Genomic DNA, 18,353 nt, shown 5'->3' with positions numbered 1-18,353 from the left:
AAAAAAAAGATAAAAAGAAGCGAGAGCGAGATAGAACACGAATGGAACAGAAGGAGGAAAGAAAGATTGGGAAAGAGTGAAGAGTAAAGAGAGAAAAGGAGAAAGGAAGAGTGAGTTGATTAAACAAAAAAAAAAAAAAAAAAAAAAAAAAGCAGGGTTGAATCGAGTCGTGTCAAGGACGAGGAGACGAAAACACGAGTGAAGAAAAAAAAAAGGAGCAGTGTGTAACAGAGCTGAGACAGGCCCTCGAAATAGAAGATGGAATAAAGAAAGAGAGACAGAGACCAACAAGAATAAGGAAGAAGAAAGAAGCAGTGAAGAGAAGCAGTCGTTCTGTTTAAATGTGTGTGAAAATGTGAACATGTGTCTTTGTACGAGCGTGTGAGTCTGATGGAGCTGTCGTGACAGAAAGAAAGTGCTTAGCCATGCGTCTTGATTAAAAAAAATTGGTACGGAAAAGTTGCCTTCTGCATGTCCAATCCCATATCCCAGATAGACGAGATAAAAAGCACGTACACATCGCATCCAGCCAGTTTTCCAGTAATTTGAACACAAGGACAAGAAACACAAATACGTGTAAATGTAATTGTGTGCACAAATGAATGACCAAATCATTCAAATCATTGGATGATTGAATTTGATCCTCTATCCATGTTCTTGCGAGTGAATGGCGAATATATATGGGAAACAGTTATGAAACCATGCTAATGTTTGAATGGATGTTCATTTACCTACAATTGAGTATTTATTCCATCTAATTCTTGATCAATCTTTACTACTTTTTCTTATATAAAGTGCGCCAGTGGACCAAAGTTTATAACTTAATTATGAGTGTGCCGGAGCAAACAACCTTGATTTTTTCCCACAACTCAAGCAAAATAACTTTCTATGCTTTTCTCTTTCCTTTGTGGTATGGGTGTGGATATAGATTGCAGGAAGACAGGAAGAACAAATTTATCCATCACATGTAGGGGATGAAGGGAAGATGGCAGGTCCATGGGTCTCTCTTTCGACCACGATTGTTTACGACGCGCTGCATCAAATCTTACCAACTGTCAGCCCGCGGAGCAAAGTAAAAATCCAAGTTGTCGGGTCCATGTGCATGTGCCAACGAACTACGATGATGTTGCTTTTCATATTCCGTGATTACCATATATCGGTGATATATCAGATTCTCACCTCCTTCTTCATCCCTGTCAACTTTTTCAATCTCTTTTTATCTTATTATCTATTCACGTTGAATCGAATAAAGCACCTTGACGACTAGTAAAGATACTCACCGCATTCAATATATTAAAACGATATGCTTTTTATTGATGGTAGAATGGTCCGCATTTTATTTATTATTATTAATTTTTTCTTTATTATTTTCCTCTTCATTCCAAAGTCTTTCCTTCCTACTTGCATTTTTCTTATTTTCTAGAGTCGTTAATGTTAAAAGAAAGCAGCAAGAAACAAAGATCAAAAAAAAAAAAAAAAAAAAAAAAAAAAGAAAGAAAGAAAGAAAAATGAAGAATAGCAGTAGACATTGTAAAAGAGAAATAAGAGGAAAGAGCGACAAAGAGTAGAAGGTACAGAAAAAGAAAAAGAGGATGAAAAAGATGTAACGTCCTTGTCGCGTGGCCGTGTCTTTCTGCCATCTGTTTTGTTCTGCCGATGATGATTGCTGTTCTTAAAGTTGTTTGTGTGTCCATGTGTATATATATGAATGTGATGTCCGCGACCCCATTTGTATAAATGATAATGGCAGCAGTAATGAGATATGCTTGTGATACACCTCCATAATCCTTCAAAGAGGTTTCTTGCTGAAATGGATCTTTAGCAGAAAAAAAAAAAAATATATATATATATATATAAGAAAATAAAAGAAAAATGCCGTGGTGGCAGGTTCAAGGCATTTTGCTTGGATGATGTTTTCTCCTCAAAGAACAGACTTTTCCTTCTTCCTCCCTTCTTCTCATCCTCCTCCCGTTATACATCAGCTCAATGCTGATACCTATCAAAGTAAATAACAAAGAATAGTAATGTGAGTTTATGTGCTTAATTTGGTAATCGAATTCCTAAACACGTCCGTGTATGTCGCCAATCACAAAAAAAAAAAGGTGATTGAAAGAGCACATTGGCTGTTGATTGTCGTATAGATGAGCTTATTCATTCTCAGCCTTGATGGCACCGGTTGAGGAGCTTAAAATATATATATATATATAAAATGTTTTCCCGACCCTAGCCCAGTAGAGCTTTGGAGCCGACAACATTTGCAGGGCTATTGAATGTTGTCTTTACTTTGCCATTGTTCCAGAAATAATCAGTGTTTCATTGCCTTTTGCTGGGGAGAGGGTATGCATGCTTTTGAGCACGAAGCACTATATAAAAATCCATCGTAGCTTTTCCTTAACGAAGAAACATGTATTTATCTAAACTCTAAACTTACATTCGGTCCGATGGGTTTACTCGTGGATCGTTGCCTTGATCCTGTCCTGACTGAGGCATCCCTTGAGATTGCGGAGGAGGAACCTGAAGGCGACGGCGTGGCTGCTCATGCATGATGGGTATGGCTGGCTGGGAAGTCATATCTTGCTGATCGGTCCTCAATGCTCTCACAGGTTGCTGGTAATATGTCTGGTACTTCTATAAATCCACAATTACAAATCAGTCAATATTGTAAAAAATGAAAAAAAGGGAAAAAAAACGTAGTGAATATATATCTCCTTACAGGCTCCTGTTGTGGAGGTACTTGCTGCTGGACCTGAGGCTGCTGCATCGCCATCTGCTGACTGCGTGTGCTCTCCTTTTCCTATTATTATTATTATTATTATTATTATTATTATTTGTAAATTAATTAGGACCGAAATATTATGATCGCTCGTCTAACAAAAATCGTCGCCATGATTGGCAGAACAGTTGATACATACATATTTGTAAATGGTCCAATCAAAGACATAGTCGTACTGGAAGCCTTCACGGACAAACAGATCGCGGAACAGCTTGCGCAAATAAGAGTAGTCAGGTTTGTCATCAAAGCGAAGTGAACGAACATAATTCAGGTAGATAGCAAATTCCTGAGGGAAACCACGGCATAGTATGTCGGTTGAAGTAGTCATCTTCTTTTCCATGATGCGATCGTACTTTTGTTTCTTGGTCGCAGCTTTTAATCCCTGCCAAGGCAATGAGCCTCTGCAGAAGTACATCATTACATATGACAAAGACTCCAAATCATCACGGCGTGATTGTTCTGTTGATTTTTATAAACAGAAGATATATATATATAAGCGACCATCAGCAAGAGTGAAGTGAGAAATAGGCTTCATTCATCATAGCGCAACAAAACACAAAAGCGAAAAAGCTAAAGAAAAAAAATACACACATACCGACTCCCAAGTGGGTATTGATACTTGCATAACGAGCTGTTCCTGTCAGGTTCTTGTTCTCTCTGTAAGGGATGTGCAGGTGGCTCTTCGGATCACGGTATTTCTTGGCCAGACCAAAGTCAATCACATAAACTTGATTTCCACGCTTACCGATACCCATTAAGAAGTTATCAGGTTTAATGTCACGATGGATGAAGTTCTTGGAGTGAATATATTCAATTCGTGAGATCTATGTACGTTCAATAGTGAGTAATGATAACCAATCAGATTATGCTTTCTTTAGACAACAAAGAAATTATCTGAAATATCTGAGTCCAAAATAATCGAACATTTGGTATTCCCAATAGCTCCATTCCGTTGCTGATGAACATGCAGGCTAGAGCTGTGCCGGAAAGGAGTATTACAAGCATAAAAAAAAAAGAGGAGGGGACATACCAGTTGGTCGGCAAGCAAAAGAACAGTCTTTAGCGAAAACTTTCTACTACAAAAGTTGAACAGATCCTCCAAACTTGGTCCGAGGAGATCCATCACCATAGCATTATAATCGCACTCCGTTCCGAACCAGCGGATGAAAGGGATGCCGATTCCGCCCGCCAATGTCTTATATACTCGTGCCTCATATTCCAGCTGTGGATGCTTTGCTTTGATGGACTCCAATTTAATGGCCACTTCTTCGCCATTAACAATACTTGTGCCTAAATAATTTACAAAATGTTTCAAACGATCGATTGTTGTGTTAACAAAAATATTGCAGTGTTTGTTGAAAATAAATGATAGAATGACCCCTAAAAAAATTGAACCCGAGGATAATGAAAAAACAGAGAGCGACATGAGAATGAACCAGGAGGCAAGAAGTATGGTCTCAGGAGACGTCTTCATATTTCTCGCTACGATAAAAGACTGAAATTAAATCGACCAAAAAAAAAAAAAAAAAAAAAAAAAAAAAAGAGCAGGATCGAATGAAGAGCAAGACATGGGCCACCCACATCCTTTTTTCGGCCTGTTGTGCTCTCCTATTACTTCATTTAAAATGCAAACTTATATCGCACTCATGGGTAAGAAACTAGCTTGAAGTGGCTCTACACCACCTTGTTTCTCGATAAATTGGCTGGAGTAGTAATTAGAAAGCATGCGTCAAACATATAATGTTGAAAACGCATGCTTTGGAGCGATAATTCTGAGCCAAGATGAGCCATAGGATAGTAGCAAAGTACATATCTCATTTCAAGTGGTAATTTATGCGTGATAAATGCAAGAACAACAGTGATTTGGCGGTGCAATTGTTTGAGCTTAAAGGACGGGGAAAAAAAAGAGCGGCATCATTGCCAAGAGATTCCTGTGTGGACAATACACACTAAAAACTATACTTATTGCCGATACAAGTTTTATAAAATTATTATTTTTTTGCTTACCAAGATAGATGTCGCCAAAGGAGCCAGAACCGATTTTACGGCCTATTCTGTACTTGTTGCCCACTCTCAATTCCATGGTCATTGATTGGTGTCGAGATACTGTCGATTAAGTTTTTGACCTCGCTTAGGAGCAAATACGTTATTATCTGCTAATACTTTGATATATCGGGAGTGTTGGGACAGACGATTGATGCAGTAATTATTAGTATTACAGGAGATGAGAGATGTGGAAGTGCAGATGAGTGATTAGATGATCAAAGGATGATAAAATACAAAAAGAGGGATAAATTGAGACTGAAAAAAGAATCAGGACTGGCAAAAGAGAGTTGGATGGAGGAAAGGAAAAAGAAACAATAAAAAGCGGAAGCAAAAAAGGAGACACGCAAGAGAAATAAAAATTCACTCAATTCAACCATTGCCCACATTCGACTTAGACCTGGATACATCGTCATAGACAAACTAGAAATGATATACACACAGATAGCATTCATCTAAAGTTCCATTCTCTCTTTCGCTTCTGGAGAACTAACGACTGTATCTGGCAATGTATTTCATTTGGATTGATCTGCTCCATACTTTGTTCAGATATGTTTTGAAACATTGGTGTTATGAAGTATCACGTTTCAACCATGGACAAATCCTCTTTTAATAAGAAATGCCTGACTGCAGGTCATCTTTGCTCAAAAAAAAAGCTCAAGCTAAAAAAATATCCATGCTTAATGTTATTTTTTTTTTGTATAAAGCTGAAAAGAAGAGAAAAATCCAGAACACCAAAAGGAGGTAAAAGAGGTGACGATGTGACAGAATGGGATTACAGGAGAGAGAGTATGTGTGAGAGCGACGAGAATGAATGGGCGAGGGGGTGGACATCGGATCAGCTGATCTTTATCTGCGATTGCTTAAAAATACCTTTTTGGATCAAAACCGCAATGATGAAGAAAATAATAATAATAATAATGCCACATTTGATGATTTGATGCGGCCCATGCAAAAACAACAGCTTGGTCACCCATTTGTTTTTTTTTTTAAAAAAATGCAAAAGACCAATGTATTCAGGGTACGAATGACACCCAAGCCTCCAGTATGGACACAAATTGAACACCATCATCCACTCTGAACATTGGAAGGAAAAAAGTTTAAAAAAAGTGCATGTGTATCCTTCATTGAGAGAATTAATCATCCATGTGTGATTTAATAATCATTGTCATTATTATTTCCCTCCTTGACACAGGAATGACTGTGACAAGGAAGGTGAAAGGCTACATGAATTGATTGGAGTGATGATAAAAGTCAATTAATATAAGACCTACCGCTAAGGAATAAAGAGTAAGATATAAGAAAAAGTGGATGAACACAAATACAAAGGAAAAGTGGTAATGGTGTGTAAATGTGGATATGAGGATGATTCGAGTATGAAAAAGATGTGTGTTGATGAATGTTTCTGAATACGAAGAGGAATAAAAAAAGAAAAGTTCAGATGACAGATGTTTATAAAAAGTGAATGACGAAGGAAATGAATAAATAGAAATGAGAGGCGTGGCAAATGATTATTTATTATTGCGGGATAACTTAGTTTTTTTTTTTTTTTTTTTTTTTTTGCTAGGATTAACCAATTCCTTTCGAACCGAACTTTGTCTGCTCAATCCTAAGCCTGGTGGGCGCATGTATAATGAATACGGATGGCACCTCCACACGGTGCAAGAATAGCTATCTATTTAAGCAGAACTGTCATCAGTCAGCCAACAGCTTCACGTCACCGGCTTCTGCTACGGGGGTGGAAAAGAAAAAGGGAGTCTTTTTTAAACAAAGTCCGCCTATTGGTCCAATCTGCTTTGGTCTCATAATTGAGTAGGAAATATTTAAATAGAACCAGATTTTTGCCTCATTGCTTCTCTTGCTCTTTAGGACTTGGTGTTCCTAGATACAGTTGTCTGCAAAGGGAAGACATTTGTAAAGTTCACATGGACCTTGTGGCACCATAGTCACTCCTCGAATCTTGGAGACATGAAAAGTTTTCGTACAAAGAGTATAAAGCACTGTCATTGTGAACAAACATTACTGAGACGTCGTTCACATGTAATATATTTGATCGCCATTATCTATGCTCCTGATATGCCTAAATACACTTTCTTACGTCCTGCTAATGGATAAAGACATCATTTGGCAGTGCAAAGACTAGATATTGCCCTGAGTGTGCCTGGATTTTAGGCAGGTCTGTGCAGCTGAAAAACGACCTGTTGCGTTGCAATCCACAGTTTTCCTGAAATGACGATATCATAATTCTAAAGATTGCCTTAACTAAAGATTACCAGCCATGTCGTGGCACTGCCTTTTTTATAAAAAATTGTCCGCACTGAGAGGGTCAATATCCATTGATGAATGACAAATCCACAGTACTTTTAGCGGTTTGTGCGCTGACCGACCCTCACACTAAAAGAAACTTAAAGTTGGTGGCGCTTTCAAAACCATTCGTCGAATAAACAAAAGACAATTAACATTTACACTTCGTCAGATAAACAATAGAAGGTTATAAGATTTATTCATACATTTTATTCATAAAGGGACATGTATAAAATGCCTTTTGTATTTTTTTTCACTTCTTGCAGTGCAGCTTGTGGCGCGCCTTCCAATCCTCAACTTGACAGTTGCGCGAGCAGTAGAACACCTTTTTGCATTTAGCACATCGTTGGAACTGGTCTATTTTTATCTCTTTGTTTTCACAGCCCCGGGCCCCGCATTTCCGAAGTCCCAGAGAGTCTACTTGCTGAGGTTCTACTTGCATGCCGGCTTTCTTGACTCGAAGGATGTTGCAAAGGAGTTCATAAGATTTTTCACTGCCGTTTGCCGATATGAACGCCAGCTCATACAAGTTCTGAGAGTTCTCAATATCATATCGTCCGTACTCCTTTGTACTGTAGATTTTTCCTAGTAATTGAAGCGATTCGACCTCCAGCAGATGGTTTGACTCGTTCAAATGTGTAATCGCCATCTCCAAGTATTTCTTTGGGTCCGAAGAATAATATTGACTTGTCGTAGGGAACTGTTGACGGAATTCATCATCAGTTGATAGTCGGAAGAAAAAACGTCCAAGCTCAGTTCCGGACGCACCATATCCATATTCCAGGGCACGGATATGATAACCAATCGCCTTATCAAGGTCAACCTCTACCTTGGGGGTGGCATCAGGTCTACCCTCTTGATAGAGCATTGCCAGCTTGTAGGCCGAGTCTGGGTAGCCATGACTAGCTGCTTCGACGTACCATTCCATTGCTTTATCTAGCTTACCTAGCTTCTCTTCGTAATACTTGGCTACTCTGTACATACCCGTGGGGTTACCAAGCTCTGCCGCCTTAAGGTTATATTCAAAAGCTATCCGTTCTGGATCCTCGCTTTCCAAACAATGTTTCCTGTTGAATTTTTTGAACTCTGCCATGTATAGGGACCCTACTTGCAATGCCGCCCATGAATGCTTAAATTTTTCGATTGCGTAGTCGTAATAGGCCTTGCCCTCTCGGAAGTGAGGCAGAGTCAATAAAGACACATTTGAATTAGCAGACAAACATGCATAGAGCATGCCAAGGTCCATGACTTCTTCGACGTTCTTCAGCTGATCCATTGGAGTACCCGGTGGCTTCAATTTGAGGCGTTTGCGAGTCTTTTCGGTATCGCATTCATTGTTGGCAAATTCTTGACCGACTTTGTGGAGGCTCTCCCATAGATACTCCAGCTCTTTTACATATTTCTTTGGGCCCCATCTGAGTTTGAATAGCTCTGACTGGCAATCCTCATGGTGCTTCGCAAAATTGCGTGCCAGTTCAGGGTATAAGATAGGCACTTTTGTTGCAAGGTCAGGATCCACATCGCGATAAAGCGCCATGAGGGTTTCATATTGCCCTTGAGTAAGGTTCATGAACGCTCCTGGGTCTCCATTGTTATCTCCAGGAACAGTCGGTGCGCCTTCATTGTTGAGACTGTTCTCCAATAACATTTCAAAGAAATCCATCGGGCTGGCCATTTTGTTCCCTTTATTTTTTTATTTTATTTTTCCAGCAATCAAGCTCCGTTGTCCTCAATGCAGTGATTCTAGCCGAAGTCGTGTCAAGCAATTCCGCAATGAGAGCAATGGGTCAAAAACAAGCCACTATGCGACTGTGATACCCATCTTGATAAGTCGTCACATATTTATTTTTCAAAAAAAAAAAAAAAAAAAAAAAAAAGCTTTAACTCTTCTTTGTCCTCTCGTCAGTCTCTGCGGGTAGTAACAAACGACACTTTCTATTTCCCTCTATTGAAGACACTACCGTCAGAGCTGTCATTCATTTCTCATATTCATTTATTCATTTAGCCTATTCTCTCTTGTATAAATTCTTTTTTTTTTTTATTTTTATTTCTTATTATACTTCACTTAAATACCTATAACAGACATGTCATCAAAAGAGTACAAGGCGCCAGTGACAAAGCGTAAACAGAAAGAGGAAGAGGATTTTCCTCGTGGTGGTGCTACGGGGCTTACTCCACTTGAATATAAAGAGATCGCTCATCAAGTGGATAGCTCGCTTTTCTCTGTAAGTCTTTTTTTTTTTTTTTTTTTTTTTTTTTTTAATTTTTCAATTGTGCTGCTTCAAAACTTGACTATTAATTCGTATTTATTTCCACAGGAATCTGGAGCACAAACTTCAAAAAGCTCAGATACAGGACATCCCAAGAAAAAACATAAATCTATGAAGAAATCTGCCCCCGTTAATTTTGAAAATACATTCGATAACAAGAAGCATAGAGTTGAGATCTTGTCCTTTAAGGTATATTTGCACTACAATTGGCAGGAAGGCTTTTTTTTTTCTCCTTTAGTTGATCTATAATGTGTAGAGGGAAAAGATGATTTTATTTTTTCTTTTCGGCTGATATCTTTGTGATTTTAGCGTCTTATTGAAGGCACAAAACTACTTGGATGCATTACCAAGATCACACACGGACGGGATAACTTGCCAGAGTTGGTCGTTGCTCTTCCAAACAACCTCATTGGATTTTTGAACATTTCAGAAATCTCCGATGAATTGATTCAGGAATCAAGAGATAGCCTCCCAGACCTGAATGACTATTTTTTTGTGGGACAGTGGATCCAATGCGTCATTATTGGATTGCAACAGGGTGCTTCTGGTGGTGCCGCAGCGTCCGGTAGTGATAAACATAGGCGCAAGATCTTTTTGAGCATGAAGCCATTTATCGTCAATGCGGGAATTAAGCCTGTTGATATCTCATCAGGAACGGTATGCGATGCATCAAAGCTTTAATCCTCTGTATTCTTTTTTTAAAATGGATATGCCGTTATTCAATTGGATATCATGCCATTAGATTACTTTAACTTTTTTTTTTTTTTTTTTTTTTCGTGACATGAATCTGCGAACATAGCTTATTTCTGGGGCTATTCAAAGCATTGAGGATCACGGTTATATCGTCACGTTTGGAATGAATGGCATGCATGGATTCCTAAAAAATTCTGAAGCAAAAATGTATCAACGCATCAAGAACAATGATAAGCCATTGTCTGTGGGTCAAGTTCTCACTTTTAGTGTCCTGTCAGTTGAGTCTAACAAGAAGATTGTTCAACTTACCGTCGACTCTTTGAAGGTTTCTAGGGCCACTGTACGTAAAACCTTCATATGAACTTTTGTTGTTTGTCTTTTTTATAAATCTATCTATTTTTCAAGCCTAATCCTCCCTTTTCTTTATCTTTTATCATTCATACCTCTTGTTTTCGCTACAAATCTCCAGCTTGCTGACAACTTTTCTTTCTCGGAGATCGGATCAATCATGCCCGGTGACGTCGTCGAAGCGCATGTCACAGAGATTCAGGATATTGGGGCTGTATGCAAGTTTATGGGCCATTTCGACGCTACAATCGACTATTTCCACACAGCTCATGGAATAATTGAATCAAAGAAACAACTGGAGGAAGTTATCAAAATTAATGACAAAATCAAGGCTAGAGTTCTATACATTGATTTGGCAAGCCATCCCACAAAGATCGGACTTTCCACTGCTAAACATGTCATGGGCTTGACTCAGCCTAACACCACAGAGGCAGAGATTGGATCTAAAGTTTACCCCGAAAAAGCCATTCCTATTGGCCGCTCGTTCGACACCATTACTGTTAAACGTATTGATGCTCGTCATGGCCTACTTTGCGAGATTGAAGGAATCGATATTCCAGGATATGTACACATCTCACGTGTGTCAGACGAACGTCTCACCAACATCTCCGCCGTTGGCAAATTCAAGCTGGGCTCTGTACATCGTGGTATGGTTGTCGGGTATGATCCCGTAGATGGCATATTTCAACTAAGCTTGCAAAGCTCCGTCATTGACCAACCATTCCTTCGCGTGGATGACATTAAGGTTGGATCTATTATCAAGGGTACGGTTGTCAAGAGTAATGACAAGGGTGTTGTCGTCAACTTGGCCAAGAATATCAAAGGCTTTGTTCCTCTCATACACTGCGTTGACTCGGTCATTAGCAGTAGCACCAAGAAACACATCGATGACAAATTTAAAGAAGGAAAAACCGTCAAATGTAGAGTTCTCTCCACTGACCCTACGGATAACAAAGTCATTTTGACTTGCAAGGACTCATTAATCAACAGCAAACTCCCTATCATTACCTCTTTGGAAGGTGTGGAGCCCGGTACTTTTTCAGATGGAGTCATTATGAAAACCAATGCCTACGGATGTATCGTCTCCTTCTATAACAATATCAAAGCTTTTGCTCATATTTCTGAGCTTCAGGAGTCACATGTCAACAATCTCGAAATCTTCCAGCCGGGTCAAGTTAAGACATGTCGTATTCTTGGAGTTGATACTGAAGAGCAACGAATGAAGGTGTCTTTCAAGGTAAAAAAAAAAAAAAAAAAAAAAAAGGCATTCGCCAGGAACTTATCTTCTGATAATTTTTTTTTTTTTTTTTTTTTTTTTTTTTTTTTGACTAAATAGAAATCATCGGAGACCGACTTAAGCTCTGCTCCCGTTGGATCGATTCATAAAGGAAAGGTTGTTGCTATCAAGAATAATATCATCCATCTGACTCTCAAACCTTCAGAAACCAAAGCTGTCCTCAGCGTCGCCCATCTGTCTGACCATCTTGGCGAGCAAGCCGAGCGTATTTATAATAGTATGAAGGAAGGAATGATCCTTTCAGATTTGGTTGTGCTGAATCAAGATGAAAAACGCGGAAACGTCCAAGTCAGTAAGAAGCCCTCATTGGTGATGGCTGCGAAGCTCAATAGTCTCGTTACGAAGCGCGAGGACCTCAAAGAAGGCCATGTCTATGCAGCCTTTGTCCGTCAAGTCGCCAAATTTGGTGTCTTCGTAGAATTTGCCAATAGGATTGAGGCCCTCGCCTTCCGTCATTCACTTTCAGACATATCCGACACTGCGTTTATCAAGGACCAGTCAGTCTTGATCAAGGTGACCAAGATTGACCCTGAAAGTGGCAAGACTGAAGTGACTCTCAAGCCTTCAGAGGTCAACAATGGCTCTGTAGAGTCGATCATGTTCCAGGGTGAGTTCTTAGGATCTTACTTTAGACAACTAGAGCGCTTAGCAAAGAAAGACGACGCGGCGCTCTCTATTGGAGCATGCACAATGGTCGAGATCAAGAATGTAACGGCAGATCAATGGACCGTTTCCTATGGTGACAACAGCAAGACTGGTCTCGTGGCAGTTGATCATACCAAGGGTATCAAGGGTAAAGTCGGGCTGAAATGTGTTGCCAAGGTCCTTGATATCGACTTTGAAAAGGAGACCGTTGACTTTTCCCTTAAGGATTCACTCATTTCGGAAGAAGAATCTAAGGAGGCTAACGCCGGTAAAGTCTCGAACAGCAAGCTTTCAAAGCAGTTTATGAGTCTAGCTGCTCTTAACAAGTCACAGGAAACTATCGAAGCAGTTATCGAGTTGGTCAAGGACGACTATATTGTACTTTCGATCCCTCAGTTCAATAACATGATTGCATTTGCAGCCACGCGCTCATTCAACAACAGAAAGGATCGCTTCATCAGCTACAAAGTTGGAGAGAAGGTCAAGACCGTGGTTGCATATGTTCCCAAGTCGCAGGGTAAAGGGCAGACAGCTGAGCGTGTCATTCTCGTTGTCGAGCCAACTACCTCGGCCACAAAAGATAAGGATAACAACAAGGACAAGAAGAAAACTAAAGTTACGCCAATTGACAAGTTTGAAGATGTAAAGGAAGGCTCCATTGTTTCCGGCCGTGTCGGAGGTATTCAGCATGCTGGACTAGATATCCACTTGGGTGGTAAGGTCTTTGGTCGTGTCCATTTGACTCATATTTCTGATGTCTATGCAGACTCTGATAAGCTTTTGGGTGGCTTCAAAAAGGGACAAATCCTCAAGTGCTTTGTCCTCAGTGTTGACAGCAGCAATAAGAAGATTGATCTCTCTCTCCGTCATTCACGTCTATCGCCTGAAGAACATTCTCCAGTTCACGATCCAGAAGTCAAGGGCTTTGCTGATATGGCTGCTGGAGGCATTCTTCAGGGGTTTGTAAGCAACGTGGCTGATAAAGGATTGTTCGTTGCTTTGAGTCCTAAGCTGAGTGGACGTGTCAAGATTGCGGAGCTCTCGGATGATTATCTAAAGGATTGGAAGAGCAATTTTACAGTGGGTCAACTTGTTAAGGCTAAAGTCGTCAGCTTGAACGAGGATCGTAACCAGATTGAGCTGACACTAAAGGCCAGTCAAATTGATCCCAGTTTCAAAGCCGCCCAAACTCTTGCTGATTTTACCAAGGGTCAGAAGATCAAGGGTACGATTAAGGCCGTTAAGGACATTGGTGTCTTTATCAAGATTGATAACAGCAATGTTAGTGGTCTCTGCCATATTTCTGAAATCTCAGAGAACCGCGTTCCTGATGTTTCCAAGTTGTATGCGGTCGGTGATCCTGTTAAGGCCAAGATCTTGGATATTGACCTCGAGAAGAAGCGTATTTCTTTTGGTCTCAAATCTTCATACTTTGAAGATGCTGATGCTGAAGATGAGGATGAGGATGAGGATGAGGATGAAGAAATGGTAGAGGCTGGATCTGATGTAGAGATGGAAGGCACAAGTGACATTGATATTAACATGAACAATTCAGACTCTGACAGTGATGATGACGAATATGAAAACGAAGAAGTGGATAATATTTTCGCAGGACATGTTGATAGCGACTCTGCAGATGAGGACGAAGAAGAAGACCAGGAAGAACAAAGCAAGGCCTTCAAGGGTGATGATAGTGATGTCGAAATGATTGATGCTTCACCATTGGCTGTTACATCTGGATTCAACTGGGACGGCAAGGATGATGTGGAGGAAAACAATGAAAGCGATAATAGTGATACTGACGACTCTGACGATGATACACGATCAAGTAAGAAAAAGAAGTCAAAGAAGCAAGCAGTCATTGTGAGCGATGAGACTGAGGATTTGCAATCACAGGCACCCCAAGTAGCAGCAGATTATGAGCGACTGTTGCTTGGGTCACCCAACTCTTCATACTTGTGGATTAACTACATGGCATTCCAGCTTCAGCTGTCAGAGATCAACAAGGCGCGCGAAATTGGACAGCGTGCACTCAAGACCATCAGCTTTAGGGAGGAACAAGAGAAGATGAATGTATGGGTGGCTCTGATGAACTTGGAAAACACTTTTGGCAGCTCTGACACCTTGGAGGAGGTATTTAAGAATGCTGTTCAGACATGCGAGCCCAAGAAGGTCTATCTTCAACTGGTCAAGATTTACGAGCGATCTAATAAGACTGATGTAAGTCCGCGGTCTTCTTTTTTAAATTTTAATGACCACAATGTAAACTATTAATATATTTTCTTTACAGCACAGTGTATTAATATTATTCCTTCTTGATAATTTTGTAGCTGGCAACCGAACTTTATAATACTATGACTAAGAAATTTGGTCAGAGTTCAAAAGTATGGACAGGCTTTGGTCATTTTCAATTGCATCATGGCAACTTGGAAGCTGGACGTGAATTACTTCAGCGTAGCTTGAAATCTTTACCTAAACGGAAGCATATCAAGACAATCTCCAAATTTGCACAGCTCGAGTTCAAGTATGGTGAACCAGAACGCGGACGAACCATCTTTGAAGGTGTCATGTCTAATTATCCTAAACGTATTGATCTTTGGTCCATCTATATTGATATGGAAATCCGTAACGGCGAACAAGATGCTGTCCGGTAAGTATTTATATTTCAATTGTAAAAATTCCTATTCATCAAGTACATTGGAAGAAAAATGGAAACTAAATGTCGTCAAATTTCTTTTTTTAGTCGGTTGTTTGCTCGAGTGGTATCATTGAAACTTTCATCCAAGAAGATGAAGTTCTTCTTCAAGAAGTGGCTTGCTTATGAAAAGGACCATGGTGATGAAGAACATATTGAAGAGGTTAAAAGGAGAGCACTTGCTTATGTCGAATCATTATCGGCATAAACAGTAAAGTAAAAACAAGATCCACTTCAACATTCATTTGCCTATTCCACCTTTTTGAATTATTTTTTTTTTTTCCCACTTTCATTAGCATTATTTAGAATTCATTTATTAAAATTAAAAAATAAAAAACCATTAAGGATTTCATGTAAAACATGTTTTTTTCTGATAATGCTTTTTTTTATTTGTGAGACCAACTTTCAAACAAGATGTTCTTTCACGGTTCACTATTCTTTTTTTTTTTTTTTTTTTTTTTTTACAAAAAACACAGGCTGAGAAACACAAAGAATAAAAAATAATATAAAAGTAAGAATAAGAATAAATAAAGCACGAAATAAAACTAGTCCTTCACATAGGAGAATTGTTCATTCCACTTTTATGACCTCCTTTTCCCTCCTGCTACTACAGCTTGTGGTGCACTTGTTGGTGATGACTGCTGCGGTGATACTTGCGCCCCTGTGGAGGCTGCTGGTGGAGGACCTGACCAGTATTGATTTCCATTAGGAGGTGGGGGACCATTTTGATAATGCATATTGGACGGATAATTATATTGTGCAGGGAATGGAATATGGCTATAAGGGTGTGGATACGATGGTACACTCATTGCTGATGAACTACCGTACCCCCCTGGCTGTTGTTGCTGCCCTGATTGTGGAGGATATGACTGTTGAGGTTGTTGAGGCGAAGCTTGTGATGATGGATTTTGTTGGGATGATCCTGATGCGTTATTCCCCTGAGGACTAGTACGATCGTCATACTCGCCTCCTTGTCTAGGCTCTGAGCTTTCACGCTCTGCTGGTGTATCATCCTATAATAATGAAGAAAAAAAAAAAAAAAAAAAAAAAGAACAGCAGCATGAGTGTGACAACCTAAAAAAAAAAAAAAAAAAAAAAAAAAAAAAGGCGAGACAAGCATGACAGAAAAAATATAAAACTTACAGGCGTTGCTTCTTTATCAGGAGCATGTAGGCATGCTTGGATTAAGTTCTTGCCTTCGGCCTTTGTGACAAGAGGTTGCAGTTTTGGCGTCGTGAAGGTGTAGACAAGTCCTGTTTCCGAGACAACCAGCAACAGAACCTGCGTTCCAGTGAGTGTGCTTAGCTCATACGCCTAGATACAAAAAAGGAAGGCAGACCACGAAAGATGAGGTTTTGTTAAACTAGGAGATCAACCTAAAGTAAGTTTAAGAAATGTGAAACCAATTGCACACAAAAAGAGAATTTCCGGGATTGGAAAGTGGATCGCCTGATGCTTCCGAAAAAATTTACGGATGTAACCATGGCATGGACTGAGACAACTAACCACTATCATTCTCCGATTAGGAGCAGCTAAAAGGCCAAGACGGCACGTTGCCCTAGTGGCTCAGGGGGGAACTCGTAGAAACCGTAGGAAAAATAATAATAACAATAATTCAATGATTTTTTAACTATGAATAGCTGTGGATACCATACCTTCTTCATGATGCCCGATTTGCGTTTGGAAAAAGTGATATGACGTCTACTCTTGTCTTCGATATATTCAATCTTGATTTTTCTTCGGCCAGCACGCTTTCCGCCTTTGGGAGCATCCTCATCGTCATCATCATCCTCATCCTCGTCGCCGTCACCGTGATCATGCTTGAATTTTTTGTCAAAATGATCATTGTGGTTTAAGTGACTAGCATCGCCGTTGCTTGTGCTTGAGGTTGGGCTATCCAACGCCTGTGTTTGATTTCTTTTGTTGCTCATATCGGACGTCTTGAACTTTGTTATGGTTTGTTTGTTGTTTCCTCCTTTGTACGATAGGATGAAGATGACAAATGGTGATAAAAATGGGGATTTTCAGTTGGGTTGGGAAGTTAAAGATTGGTCGTCCGTATTCGTTTTGGGAGAAGTTGGTCAAAGCGGGAGGGGAAAGAGGGAAGTGATGAAATGTTCTTTTGTCAGTAAGAGAAGGTCAAGTAAAATGTGCGTGTTATTTAAAGAAAAGAAAAGCTTGAGTGTCTTAATTTTCTTTTTATGTCGTAAATCGGGAAGAATGAATGAAATAAAGGAGACTCTTTCAGACTTTCCAATTGGTCTCTTTCATTTCTTCGTCAAGTTCGAGGCAAAGAGGCGCAATGTAAGCATAAATCTAATAGAATCTTTCTTTTTTCCCTCTCGGTCCGAAAGGGAAAGCAAAAGGAAATTCACTTCAATTCATCTGCAGCTCTCTTTTGTCATGAGTCGTATTGTCTGTCTACTACCCAAAAATGTCTCACTTTTTTGTAACTGATCCAACAGTAAAACAATAAGATTTCCTCAATTTCCTCATATTTGTTGAAGGGCGGTGATAAACAATAGAGGACATTAGCAAAGATACGGTTTGCATGTATATGACATTATAATGGAAACAAATGCAAAGTTATCGTTGTAATGTGGTATAAACATTGAGCATTGAGAACTTGATATCCGTTTGCAGAAACAGCACTAATGTATTGATCAACGCTCATCTCTTTTTTTTTTTTTTTTTTTTTTTTTTTTGCTTTACTTGCCCATTCTCAACCTTTTTTGTTTGTTTGTTTTCATCAAGAGGCAAGTTATCCGTCTTGATATCCAACACTCTTCATGAAAACTAATGACGCAACATAGTTGAAATGAGTTTGGTGTGTAGCGTGTGCATGCAGGGAGACGTCTTTTTTAAGCAAACAGCTCCACGTTGCTTGAAGTCCTTTATGTTCTTTGGCAACTTTCTTTATTCCGAATAACCAAATGTAATCAGAGTTGATGGCGTCAAGAGAATTGCAATTAACTTTGTTCTCATTTGAGAAGCAATGAAATAAAAAAAAATAAAAAAAAATAAAAAGAGTTCAATTGTGGAGAAGAGATCCACTTTCCTTTTAGCGTAATCGCTCTTTTTCTGTTATACTTTTTTATTTTTATGAACCAATAGCACAACAAATAATCGACGTTTCATTTATGAATAGGTAAAGACAATATTAAATTAAAAATCAAGGAAGGAATGAAGGGAATGAAGGCTTGAACATGGTGCATGGGGTCATGAGATGGTTAATAATTACCTACCGGCCAGAGAGTGATATGTGAAACGTAGAATGATTATGTT

At 39.4% G+C, this 18,353-nt stretch overlaps 5 protein-coding genes across 5 annotated transcripts; 2 read left to right on the top strand and 3 right to left on the bottom strand.

Moving 5' to 3' along the window:
• Window positions 1-2,867: 2,867 nt before the first annotated feature.
• Window positions 2,868-4,862, bottom strand: BCR41DRAFT_300339 (kinase-like domain-containing protein; the record flags this gene model as incomplete). Its single annotated transcript, XM_022020561.1, has 4 exons — window positions 2,868-3,232; window positions 3,369-3,597; window positions 3,804-4,063; window positions 4,781-4,862. The coding sequence occupies 4 exons, from the start codon at window positions 4,860-4,862 to the stop codon at window positions 2,868-2,870; spliced, it is 936 nt and encodes a 311-aa protein (XP_021885041.1).
• A 2,460-nt stretch (window positions 4,863-7,322) lies between these two features.
• Window positions 7,323-8,858, bottom strand: BCR41DRAFT_346644 (hypothetical protein). Its single transcript, XM_022022935.1, has one exon. It carries the CDS (start codon window positions 8,793-8,795, stop codon window positions 7,374-7,376), a length of 1,422 nt encoding a protein of 473 aa, XP_021885040.1. The 5' UTR covers window positions 8,796-8,858; the 3' UTR covers window positions 7,323-7,373.
• A 295-nt stretch (window positions 8,859-9,153) lies between these two features.
• On the top strand, window positions 9,154-15,361 carry BCR41DRAFT_346642 (hypothetical protein). Its single transcript, XM_022022934.1, has 8 exons — window positions 9,154-9,345; window positions 9,439-9,579; window positions 9,700-10,047; window positions 10,190-10,423; window positions 10,553-11,668; window positions 11,768-14,593; window positions 14,704-15,023; window positions 15,117-15,361. The coding sequence occupies exons 1-8, from the start codon at window positions 9,205-9,207 to the stop codon at window positions 15,274-15,276; spliced, it is 5,286 nt and encodes a 1,761-aa protein (XP_021885039.1). The 5' UTR covers window positions 9,154-9,204; the 3' UTR covers window positions 15,277-15,361.
• A 238-nt stretch (window positions 15,362-15,599) lies between these two features.
• Window positions 15,600-17,315, bottom strand: BCR41DRAFT_153391 (hypothetical protein). Its single transcript, XM_022019610.1, has 3 exons — window positions 16,724-17,315; window positions 16,212-16,382; window positions 15,600-16,081 (listed from the first exon to the last, which is right to left on the bottom strand). Exons 1-3 carry the CDS (start codon window positions 16,997-16,999, stop codon window positions 15,650-15,652), a joined length of 879 nt encoding a protein of 292 aa, XP_021885038.1. The 5' UTR covers window positions 17,000-17,315; the 3' UTR covers window positions 15,600-15,649.
• On the top strand, window positions 16,723-17,702 carry BCR41DRAFT_346638 (hypothetical protein; the record flags this gene model as incomplete). Its single annotated transcript, XM_022022933.1, has 1 exon — window positions 16,723-17,702. A coding segment is annotated over exon 1 (500 nt), but the record flags the coding sequence as incomplete, so codon positions are not given.
• Between the last annotated feature and the right edge of the window lie 651 nt (window positions 17,703-18,353).

This window comes from Lobosporangium transversale (assembly GCF_002105155.1).
Source record: "Lobosporangium transversale strain NRRL 3116 chromosome Unknown BCR41scaffold_4, whole genome shotgun sequence".
Classification (NCBI taxonomy): domain Eukaryota; kingdom Fungi; phylum Mortierellomycota; class Mortierellomycetes; order Mortierellales; family Mortierellaceae; genus Lobosporangium; species Lobosporangium transversale.
Note: the sequence above shows the minus strand (reverse complement) of the source record. Positions and strands in the feature narration are given on the sequence as shown.